Genomic DNA, 12,188 nt, shown 5'->3' with positions numbered 1-12,188 from the left:
TCAGCAAATTAAATGTGGTGAAGTTTTTGCACATTTAAAATGGCTAAAGGCTGACATCCTCTTCTAACCAGAAACACTCGTTAAAGCGATCCAGCAGAGGGACCTCAGGACAGACGGGATCTCTCAGGTGTGTCACTCACCTTTGACGTCTAAAGCGAGGGGTGTGGCCACTCTGTTTAAAAATCTGTGCCCTTTTATTTCCATCATCAACAGTTGACCCTGATGGCAGATTTCTTATTGTAAGAGGACACATAATCTCTCTCCCTTCATATTACTAAACATTCATGGGCCAAACATGATGATCCTGCCTTTATTTGCGAGCTGTTGGACTTATTAGCAGATGATTTATGACATCACACAGTGGTAGGAGGGATTTAATTGTTATCTTGATCCATATCTCGACAGGCTGTCATCTGCACCTCCACCTAATACGCTTGCTGTCCAAGCTCTTAACAAGCTGCTGAAGTCGAAGGGTGTAGTAGACATTTGGAGACTACAACATCCATCCCATCGTGATTATTCTTTCTATTCCCACGTACACAAATGTATACACAGATTGACGATTTCCTCTTAGATTCCAGATTAATTTCTAATATTACAGCACTAAATATCACAATATAATGATTTCAGATCACAGTCCTGTTATTGCCTTGATTTGTGTCTCCCAAATCACACGTACAGTTGGTGCTTTAATCCACGCTTGCTTACCAACAAAGCCTTTATTAAACACATTACAGTGCAGATTTCTCATTTCCTTGATACCAATGATAACAATGAGGTCAATGATTCAACACTTTGGGAAACACTGAAGGAATTTATTAGAGGACAAATTATTTCATATGAGTCCTCAAAGAAAGAAAAGGCCAAACGTGGTAGACTAGAAGAAACTGAAAATGAATTATTGGGGGCAGAGGAAATTTATAAAAATACTCCAAGCAGACTAGAACATCTTTCTAAAACTAAAATACGAGTATAATTCTATTTTGGGACAACAAAATGTTTCCACACTCCTTAAACAATATTGAATTTGGAGACAAACCATACAAATTGTTAGTTGTCCTCGGTGAGAGGCGGCAAGCTGGGGTGGGTATTCTTGTATCCCCTCGGCTTGATGTCTGTACATTGGATTTTTCACCGGCAGACAAGAGGGTCGGTTCCCTGCACCTTTGGGCTGGGGAACAGGTCCTGATTGTTGTTTGCACTCATGCAATTTTCTAGTAAAGTCAACTAATTGGGGCTGAGAGCGTAGAGGTAAGAGCCAGGACATCTTTAATGTGAAGATCTCTGAGAGGAGAGGAAGAGGAGGAGGAGGGGAACACAGGCTGAGAGGAAGGGAAGTAGAGGTGGATGGAAAGGAGGAGAGGAGGAGAATGAGCTCCCCTGTTCTCCATCAGTGTCTTTGAGATAGTTTGAAATGGGATCATTTAGAGTATGTTTGTTGTTATTATCTGATTTATGTTCTATATCAGAGCAGGAGGGCAGCATGGTGGCGCACTGATTAGCACTGTTGCCTCACAGCAAGAAGGTGCTGGGTTTGAATCCACCACCGGGGCCTTTCTGGGTGGAGTTTCCATGTTCTCCCCGTGTTTGTGTGGGTTCTCTCCGCTTTCCTCCCACAGTCCAAAGACATGCAGTCAGTGGGGTTAGGTTACCTGCTGAGTCTAAACTGCCCACAGGTGTGAATGTGAGTGTGAATGGTTGTGTGTGTCTCTGTGTTAGCCCTGCGACAGGCTGCTGACCTGTACAGGTGTACCCTGCCTCTCACCCCTGACAGCTGGGATAGGCTCCGCCCCCCAGTGACCATGAAAAGCATAAGCAGAAGAAGATGGATGGATGGATAAGACAAGGAGTTATTTAGTTAATCATCTATTGTCACCCCTGTTAATCAGTAATGTTCTAAAGAGAACCATGTTTATTTTATTAAAAAGGATTTATACATAGAACCTGTTCCTTTACAATAGCTAAGACTGTGTGTGTGTGTGTGTGTGTGTGTGTGTGTGTGTGTGTGTGTTTGTGTGTGTGTGTGTGTGTGTGTGTGTGTGTGTGTGTGTGTGTGTGTGTATTTACTTGCAGTTCTTCTAATGTCCACTAGAGGCTCCTATTGTGAGCTCATCTGCTCCAAAGGCTGGAGGGAGTTTACAGCAGACACACTCGGCTGATACTCAGAATTATTGCATATGATTCAGAATAATGAGATATAAATGATTTAAATGCTCAGTGTTGAAATATGGATGTAGCCAGTAAAATGTGAAGAATATGATTAAAATGTGTGTTTGTGTTCACCTGTACCACACACAGCAGCACAGGGACAAAGTGTTTGCAGTCACTGATCAATTATTTCCCTTATTACTGATTTCCCTTTGTTTTCCTACACGTTACTGATTCAGTTCACCTTTTGTGTCTGACCTTTTTGAACCTGCTGATTTTGTCTGATTTTGCTTGTGAAGCACTTTGAAAATGTATTGTGAAAAATCCTCTGCTAGATTATTGTTACTATCATTATTATTTTTATGTGTGCATGTCTTGTTTTCAGCTCTGTGCTGAAAAACAATCACAGCTTCTCCCAGTTTAAACAAAGATCTGAGATGTTTCAGGAAAATCAGGAAGTTTATCCTGTTATCTTGGAAACAAAAGAGGAATTTTTCAGGAGGTTTTCTGGAATAATTCAAAAGCCTTTTTTTCTTAATGGAACCACGGCAATGCTGACTTCTGCTTTGGCCTTAAAAAATGAGATTAGAGAACAAATAATGTTTGCACAACGTTTGCTGTCAAATCTTTGTGTGTCACAGGTCAAAGGTCATCTCTTTAAGTTCTCTTCTCTAAAGAAAAGCGCAGGAAGAACAGCTGAGGCTGAGGCTGCTGCTGATGGGCATCCATCTAAAACCAACAAACCACTTCTCACATTTCAAATCTGGCTCCACAATAATGACAAGAGGCGCTTCTTGTGCTCGTCTTGGTGCCATCATGTTACTGTGACACTGACCTGCTAAATATATTTGTGCTTTGGTTTCAGGCTTTGTTTGTAGTTGGAGAGGATTTTCTCTTTTCCCAGCAGGAAGCTGTTTTTCCTGCTCTGATTCTGTCAGAGAGTCCTGCTGTCGCCCGCTGATGTAATCAAACCTGCTGTTTCCCATCAGCAGTGTGGAAATCCCAGCTCGTCTGCCGAGCCACAAACACGAGTGCGGCGACGGGGCTCTAAAATCTCAGCCGGACGTCTCCGAGCTGTGACTGACACAAACCGGATCAGCATCCATCACGGCTTCCTTCAAAGTGCTCCTCTCTGCACTGACTCTGACTCTGCTGCTCTGACTGTGGACTCCTCGTCTGCTAAAAACTCTTTGAGGGTTTTAATGCTGCTGTGAGCTTTCAAAGCAGCTTGCAGTGATGCTGCATGGCTGATTGTAGAGAGCACACTGTGAATCAAACTAACTGATGTTTTCTTCTGACAGGAAGCTCCAACTATGACCTGTCAGCTCAGGCTCTCACACATTTCTACAACTCTGCAGGATAAAGAGCTGAGAGGATGAAGAGGCCACTGGAAGGGCCTTCATCTATACTGGGACCAATCAGCCACTCTGGAGTTCACCCTGTCCACGTCAGTCACACCCAAAGCTTCATATTTGGAACACACAAATATTAAAAACACACATTTGAAACTAATAAAGTTTTATCGTTTGAAGATGGTTGTTTATTTGGAGTTTGAATCCAACAACAAACGTGTTAAAAACACGGGAACGTTCCCTCTGTGCTGCATCACGCTGTCAGTGTGGCTGTGTGGTAGACAGGGTAGGACCCCAGTGCAGGACGCAGGAGACTGAACTGTACACAAACGCAGCTTTAATGCTGACACTTCTGACAAGCTTCAAAAACACTAAATCCCAGAGCCGAGGCGGGGCTGGAGTCAGCACCTCTACACCTCGGAGACAACAGAGAACATCACTACACAAAGGAACACAGCCTGTGGAGAACATAGACAACAACACAACAAAGGAACATGCACACAATAGATACACAAGGGGTAACGAGGATGAGTGGAAACAGCTGGGAAGGAGAGGTGGACAGAATGAGACTAACAAGACAAGAGGAAGTAAAGCTAAACTCACACGGAACAGGAAACTGTCAAAATAAAACAGGAAGTGTGCAAACAAGGAAACAGAAACACAGACTTGACAACACGGGGAGGCGGGCGCCTGAGAGAACATAAACAGGGGAACCAAGAACACAGAGGCAGGAGCTAAACTAAGCACCAGAAGCTGGGAACACGATTAAACACACTGAACAGAAACAAAGGACAAGAAACCAAAAGCAGGAATAACAGAATAATAAAGCAACAAAACCTCCAAAGGCCACAAAACTCAGTGGGTAACCAACCCAGGACCATGACATGCTCAACGGTTTGTCATATTTGTGATTGATAAAGCTCCAGATGTTTGATTGGATGACAGGTCTGGACTGCAGGCGCCCAGTTTAGCAGCCTACTCAGTCCAGCCTCTCTAGAACACACTGTTTAGTTTGTTGGTGAGGCATCATATGCTGCCATCCAGACGCCTTTTTATTCTGTTTGCTGTAAACAGCAAAAAAGTCATAAGTTTATGGAGTCATAAACTCTGAAATGTGTCCAGGTTCAGCACTAACAGTCAGAAAAGTCCAGTTTGTGCCTCTAACTTTGGTCCAGGATCATGAATGTGAGCCTCAGGAACTGCTTTGTTTTGGGTCGGCCATTTTCAGCCGGAGATGAGCTGAAGGTTTAGTTTAAGTTCATCAGTTAAAGAAGTCCAAGGCTGCCACCACCAGTTATTTCATATATGAATCTATCTGAATGTTCAGCATGTCAGATGTGAGATGATGGTGAAGAAGGCCTGTCATTCCTCCCCGAGGAGATTCTAACATCTGCATTTGTCTGACTGACAGTCAGAAACACGAGTTTCCTTCATCAGGGTCACAGGGTGACTCAGATGATGAACCGAGTCTGTGAATCACTGCAGCTCTGTTTGATTCTATTCCCTCTTTAGACTGAACTTGTTTTCCCTGCAGCCGGTCAGCTCCAGAGACTTCCAGGGTTTAAAGTCTGTTTCAGACTCTGTGAGTGCTGGAGGACCCGACTACAGCTGACTCTGTGATAACTGCCACCTGGGATCTCAGCCAATGATGAAGCAGTAAAAATGAGCTTTGATTTAAAGTTTCTTTTCTCTCCAAACTTAGTTGATAATAAAGGTCAAAGTTCACACAGAGCATGAGGTGCTTTTTATTCCACTGCAGGGCTCCAGACTACAAAACAGTGAGTGTCAACTTTAGAGACACTTGTGCACACATTCACACACAAACTGATGTCCACGGATTTGATTCTTTCTTCCTTAAAGAAGTCTCTCAGTTTCCAGAATGAGCAGGAGGAAAGATCACAGCCCACATTTGTTCAGGCTGATCAAAGATGAAGAAATGAATGAACCTCTTCCTCCACCTAATGTCTCAGCATCATTTATTTGATGATGTCGAGAAGCATCAGCTGAATCTGTTGGTCCCAAAGTGATCACACTGGACTCTGAATGCAGTTTCGATCCAAACACCAATAAAACAAAGTCTGACAATAATCCCAAACAAAAAGACATCAAATTAGATTCAAAGTGTGATAAATATGAACCAACATGTTTATTTATTACTGCAGCTCTAATCATTTACTAATAGTCAGTATTGGTATTGGCTGATAGATTGGCGACCTCTCCGGGGTGGACCCCGCCTCTCGCACTATGACAGGTGGGATGGGCTCCAGCCCTCCTGTGGCCTGAATTGGAGAAGTGGAAGAAGATGGGAGGTGGGTCGGTGGTGCTTTATACACTAACAGCAGTCACTCTGTGGGATCTCCAGGCTCTGCAGCTGCTGCTGGACTCAATCAAAGTCCTGCTGCTCCACATGAGAACCAAGTGGAAGAACCAACATGTCACTTGTTGATTCTTGTATGAAATGTGTCTCTCTGCCTGTGCAGCGTAGAGTAGCTTCATTTTGTCCCTGTGGCTGACAAACATCATTTTGTGTGGGGCGTTACTTCGATCTGACTCGGTGCGTCGTCTCCACAACAATTTAGTCGTGAACCTCGAGTTTCTCCAAGATCCATTTTTACAAAAATTAAAAGAAGAAAAGTAAAAATTCTCTGTGGTGCATGAACTTTATTGATCAGTGTATCGATCGCTTCCTCTGTCAGATAATCATAGTTTACTTTGTGACATCATTGAGTGCTTTCACATATCTCGTTCATCTCTGCTGTTGCTGCTCCTGTTTATGTTGCTGTATGGTTTTTATTGAGTGATGTATGTGTGCACTGAGAGCTCTGCTGCATGAAAACATGGTTCTTCCTGCTGTGAGCTGACCATCAGTTCAGTTTAGCGCACAAACAGACTCTTACTGAGGCTCCAGGTTCATTACTGAAGAATGCATGATGACCTTTGACCTGCTCAGTCTTCACAGACAGCTGGATACTGAAGACTCAGCGCTGCTGACAAAAGAAAGAAAAATAAAAAGTGTAACGCAGCAGCACAGCTGGACGTAGCACAGATGTCCAATAAAAAGAGATGTTTTTAGGCTGTAGCGGTTGTTCCACCCTTCTACAGAGGAAAAGGGACGTCTGAAACCATCTGTGATTTTGCTCCAACATGTCAAAAAGCTGTGATGACTTCCTGCTGAGTGACATAGTTTTTACATTGTGTCCAGCTGTGTGGAGGCACCCCCCCCTCTGTTAAACCTCTCTGAATCTGTGGAGCCCATATCTCCATCGATTTCCTCACTGGGCTGCCTCCTTCCATCCTCTTCCTTCTTCATACCGTCATAATGACTGTTATTGATTGATTCTCTGCCAAAGCTTCCTTCTACTCTGGAGACAGCCCATCTACTAATGGACCAAGTTCCTCAGGATATCGTCTCCAGTTGATGGCCACAATTCACATCCCACATCTGCAAGGAGTTCTGTACCAATCTTGGTGCCCAGGTCAGTTTTTCGATCAGTTTTCACCACAAACCAAACTGAACGTCTTAACCAGGACCTGGAAGCAGCTCTTCATTGTCCTGATATATGTCCCCATCACTGCATAACAACAGCTGATAATCTAAATGAATAAAGCATGAAAACTAGGCCGATCAGGTTAATCCAGCAGCACAGAGACAGACAGACAGCAATCTAAAGAGAGAAGCTCCTGTTTAAGGAACACATCTGTGTACATCCACTTCCTGTCACATGATTTTCTGTGAGGGAGGAACTGAAAGTATTCAGAGATCAGACTCTGTTTTACAGTCAGAGCAGGAGGAGGAAAACCAGGTGAGTGTGAGTCCAACCTTCTTCTTCTTCTACTGTCAGAATCTCTGAGTGTCTCTCTGTGGACTGAAGAGTGAATAAGGATCCATTAATTTAAAGCTGAAGAGTCTGCTGGCTTTACTACACAGCCGAGTGTGTGTTAGTACTTCCTCTTCTGTCAGTCTTGTGACTCTTGAATAAACCTGTCTGGTTGTTGTTCTGCTCTCAGTCGGTGTTGCTGGTTTCTCTCTCAGACTGACTGAAGATGAGTGGTTTGGAGGAAGAGGAGGGCAGGGCAGAGTCTCCAGGATCCAGCTGTCTGTCTATGAAGAGTGATTGGTCCAAAGGTTTTCCTCCAGACTTCAGTAATGAAGCGTCAGACTCAAAGTAAGAGCCTGTTTGTGCTGTAAATGTGAAGATGATTCATTGAGCAGGAATCAAACTGCTGCTGTCTGTTAGATCAGCTTCACTGAACTGTTGCATTCCCACTAACACAGCAAAGCTTCAGTGAGGATCAACATCAGGTTATTTTCCCACAGAGAAACTAGTTTGGACTGAAAACATCATCAAAGTCACTGAGAAACACATGAAGGAGTTCTTCTACCTGTATGTATCTGTACACATGTGCAGCTCAATCTCTGTGAGGAGTCATATATGAGTCACATATTAGATCCATCAAATCCCACATTAGAATACCTGAGGAATACAGTTATTACAGAGCACTGAGTCACAGTGTTGGAGGTCAAAGGTCACATCTTCAGCTTGATTCTTAGTGTTTATGAGACAAACTGATGATAATAAAAACAAAAAGTTTTAGCTCCCAGATTTAAAAAGATATTAATGTCACATGTTGGTACATAAATATTGACACACAAATCAGTTTTATTTACACTTCAGTTTAATTCTAATGACTTCAAATCCTTTAATAAACTCTCTGTGCAGTTTAATCCAATCAGAAACAGATCAGCTATTAATTGTAGATTAAAGATAATTATAATTGTGCTTCTTATTGAGATTGTGTTTCTAGTTGTTGAACAGGATGTGAAATGATGCTTGTGATTGTGTAAATATGGTGGGTTAAACATTTGGAAAAGCTCTTCTTGAAGCTCAGTACAGTAAAAGCCTGAAACTCAAATGGAACTTTATTCTCCTGTAAAAGTCCAAATGTAATGCTGAATGCTTTGATTGGATTCAAGGAGATTTGAACAGTAAACAACCGCTGAGTTTCTCTGTGTGAGAAATGAAAGTAGAAACAAATGCAAAGCTAAATCATGTAAAGCTGATATTGAGTTCAAACTGGCACAGACACAGATTGATCTGAAGCCTCATTCTGAATTTAATGTCAGCAACACGTTTCAAAGAAAGCTGTGAGAGAAAAACTTTGTAATGCTAAAAATCACCTGGGCTGGATGTAGAAATGATGTGTGACAAAAAGCATGTGTGTGACTTTTCCCGTGCACAAACTGTTGTTCATGAAGGAGGAATGAGCAGTGAGAATGTGCAGACCTCATTCACACTTTAACCTCCTGAGACCTGAGCTCCTGTTTCTGAGGCATTTTTCATTTCTCCTACATATTTGTGATCACATGGACCTGATATGCAGATAAACTCAACTTCCTCTTTGAACAGGAAGTTGGATTTTGTTCCATGGTTGTTACATACTTTTGTAAAAATGTCCTCAGATGGGACGATGGCTTTATTTGATAGCATAACACAACAAAGTCAACATGGATGAACAAAGTCTAAAACACTATTGAGCAGAATGAAGTATGAGGTGCAGCAGAGCCTAAATGTAACGTCCCCATATGGACGCAGGGTCTGAGGAGGTTAAAGCAGGGCTGTCACATTCAGGGTCACTCAGGACCACTTTGGGAAATGAGAATCACATTCAGGGCCACACACACGCTTTGACTGGACACACAATGGAAGTGTCATAGATCCACATACAGTCTGGTCCACAGAAAGCCCTCAGCAAGTCCATCAGAAAGTTTATCGTGCTGCAGTGAGTAGGGCCATCACCTCGGCTCTGCTCGCTGTGCTGCGTGATGTCCCACTCCTCCTTTTTTAATTGCATTATACAGCTCACAACACATCATAGTACATATAGGGCCTTGGGGGGCAGGTGTGTCACACAGTGGTTAGTGGGTGGCACTGCTGAGGTGGCCCCACTTGTCTGTTCACTGCTGCCTGCACCTCAATTTTATTTACATTTTAGACATTGAGGGCCTTGGGGGGACAGTGTGGATGGGCGCTGTTATTCAGTGCTCATATTACATCTGGCCCTCCAATTTTAAAAGCACTGTAGTTTTCACACAGCCATACACATTCTTCTCAGTACATACATTCACATCACCCCCCCAACACGCTGAGTGGGAGGAGGGGGCGGGCGGGCCTTCTCACACCCCAGTTCCATGCACCCCGCCTGGGATGGGGACTGGCTCATTGTTCGGGGCTGGGTTGGCTGCTTCCCTGGGTTGCCGCTGGCTTGGTGCTGGTACCCGCTCTCCCACATTAGGTGTCCATGTATGTTACATGTGCGTATGCATGAGAGTGTGACTGGTGCATGCGAATGTGCGTGCGTGTGTATGTGCGTGTGTGTACATGAGGGAATGACTGGTACGTGTGTGTGTGTGTGTACGTGCGTGCTTGTGAGAGTGTGTGTGTGTGGACAGCTGGGCCTGGGTTGGTGGCTTGCCAAGCCTTGGCACCAGTGGGACACGGAGGGTGGGAGTTACCCCTCCCTACCGCTCCACGCTGCTCCCCACTGGTCGTCACTGCCGCCCCTGGGGTGTGGGTGCCCGTGGGTCCCGGGATGTGTGGCCGGATGTCTCGGCATGGTTTTTGGCCTGCTCCCTTGGCGGCCGTGACCTGGGGGTGGCTTGGGCCTCTTTGGCGCGTGGGGGGGCTCTGCCGGGTGTCGGGCTGCTCTCGGGCGCTTGGGGCCTCGGGGGCCGCGTGCCTGGCTCGTGCTGGGGGTGCCGGCCTGCCGGGGGGGGGTGGGCTGCCCGTCGTCTCTGGCTCTCTGGACTCTAGCCCCTGGATTGTGGGGGTTCCGTCTGTAGCCTCCCTCCTTCCTCTTCTGGGGAGTGTACGCGGTTGCCATCGGGATGTGTGGCCCCAAGTCTTCTGAGCTCCTGTGCTGTGGATGGCCTGGGTCCCCTGGGTCCTTCCCTATCTGCCTCTGGATCGCGGGGGGCATGGTTGCAGTTTCTCGCCCTCATTATCGAATACATTGCATGACAAAGGCGCATACACACACATTACTACAAACAATAAACTTGTGTGTGTGTGTTTGTGTGTGTGTGTATATGTAGGTGCATATGGGTGTGTGTATGGATGTGTGTGTGTGTGTGTGTGTGTGTGTGTGAGTATATCAACCCCTTTTATTTTTTTTATTTTTTTATTTTTTTTCTATCTCCTTTCTTCCTTTTCTCCCCCCCACCTCTTGTTCTTGCCCCTTCCTTGTTGCCTGTCAGACTTGGCATGAATAACTAAATAAAAAGATAAATAAATAAAAATAAAATTGTAAACATTAACAAGAAGAGCCTATAGGAAACATATAGAGCTGTTCTTGTCAAAGCAAATATGTTTGGTACATCAGTGCATTCGGATCATCATTCCGATTGTGAAAGATGCCAGACATGACAGGCTAAAAAAAAAAAAAAAAAAAAAAAAAAAAAAAAAAAAGAAAGTTTATGAGCCTTTATAAGATTTGATAAAGAAAAATGTTTGCCATGTAGTGCAGCTGTACCATACAGCCTTCTGCCCAAAGCTGGCTTCATAGAAAGCTAAAGCTTACATTTACAGCTCCATCAGTTTGAAATCAGAAACTTGAGCTTCTTCACTGATGTTTCTGCTGTCAAGCAACTTGAGGCTGGAAACAGAGACAGAATAGAATAGAATAGAATGCCTTTATTGTCATTATACAGGATGTACAATGAGATTGGAGAATGTGCAGATCCTGAAATGAGGAACGTCTCACAGCTGATGAGGTCAATTATTAACATGATTTGGTCTAAAAAGAGCATCCCAGAGAGGCTGTGGGCAGGAGGGGTGCTGAGGCTGCTGCAGCAGATGGTGGAGGCTCTGCCGCCCCCAGCTACAAATTCAACATCAATCAATAAAGTTAAATGTCATTTTGTGGCTTATTTTAGTGTTTAGATTTGAGGAAGTGATTTATAGTGGAGCTTTGGTTCAGTCACAGCCATGAACACAGTGCACTCACATGAGCAGAACAGCACAAGGAAATGGCTCTGTAATGGCCCATTTGGGCTTAAATCTATTCTCAGATTCTCAATGAAGACGTCAAACAGAGCAAAGCTGGCAGATGATCAGAATCGCTGACAGCAGCACACATGAGGAAAGCCCAAACAGCTCAGACAGTGAGAGCTGCTGTTGTAAAGGCTGCTTTAGTCTGGGAGCCAGTGCCCAGTCTGTGCCCTGTTCAGTTCAAACTATTGTGAATGAGAGATTTGCTCACAGGGCAGGGAGGGGCTGTGTCATCTGTTCTCTCAGTGCTTCACTCCAACATTTCCACTTCAAACACATCAGTTCTTTCACAGCTACCATCAGGATTTGGGAGAAAAACACCAGCTGTTAGAAGCAGGAAAAGATTCACAGCCTTTTTCCTGCCAGGAAAGCAGCTCAGTGCCCAACAACATGAACATGTAAAAGAGCAGCTATGATTTTATTCTGTGTTTGTGTTTCCAGAGGTCAGCAGCACAGACACACAGCAGAGTCTTCAGTATCCAGCTGTCTGTCTATAAAGAGTGATGAGTCCAAAGGTCTTCCTCCATTCTTCAGTGATGAACCTGGACCCCAGTGTGGAGAAAGATCCAGAACCAGAGCTGGACTGAAGACAGCCAGTCAGAGCAGCTGTGTACAAAGTAAGACTGAACATCTGTCTGCT

General features: G+C 44.4%; 1 protein-coding gene across 1 annotated transcript in view; it reads left to right on the top strand.

The window, feature by feature from the left end:
* The first annotated feature begins 7,277 nt into the window (after window positions 1-7,277).
* The window catches only part of LOC115778028 (NACHT, LRR and PYD domains-containing protein 12-like), a 44,133-nt gene continuing 39,222 nt past the window's right edge, over window positions 7,278-12,188 (top strand). The window contains exons 1-3 of the mRNA XM_030726047.1: window positions 7,278-7,303; window positions 7,534-7,666; window positions 11,990-12,165. Of these exons, the coding sequence (XP_030581907.1) occupies window positions 7,545-7,666; window positions 11,990-12,165 (298 nt within the window). The 5' untranslated portion in view covers window positions 7,278-7,303; window positions 7,534-7,544. The remainder of the gene's footprint in view (window positions 7,304-7,533; window positions 7,667-11,989; window positions 12,166-12,188) is intronic.

Source organism: Archocentrus centrarchus, unplaced genomic scaffold, assembly GCF_007364275.1.
Source record: "Archocentrus centrarchus isolate MPI-CPG fArcCen1 unplaced genomic scaffold, fArcCen1 scaffold_96_ctg1, whole genome shotgun sequence".
Lineage (NCBI taxonomy): Eukaryota > Metazoa > Chordata > Actinopteri > Cichliformes > Cichlidae > Archocentrus > Archocentrus centrarchus.
This window is presented reverse-complemented; position numbering and strand designations above follow the sequence as displayed.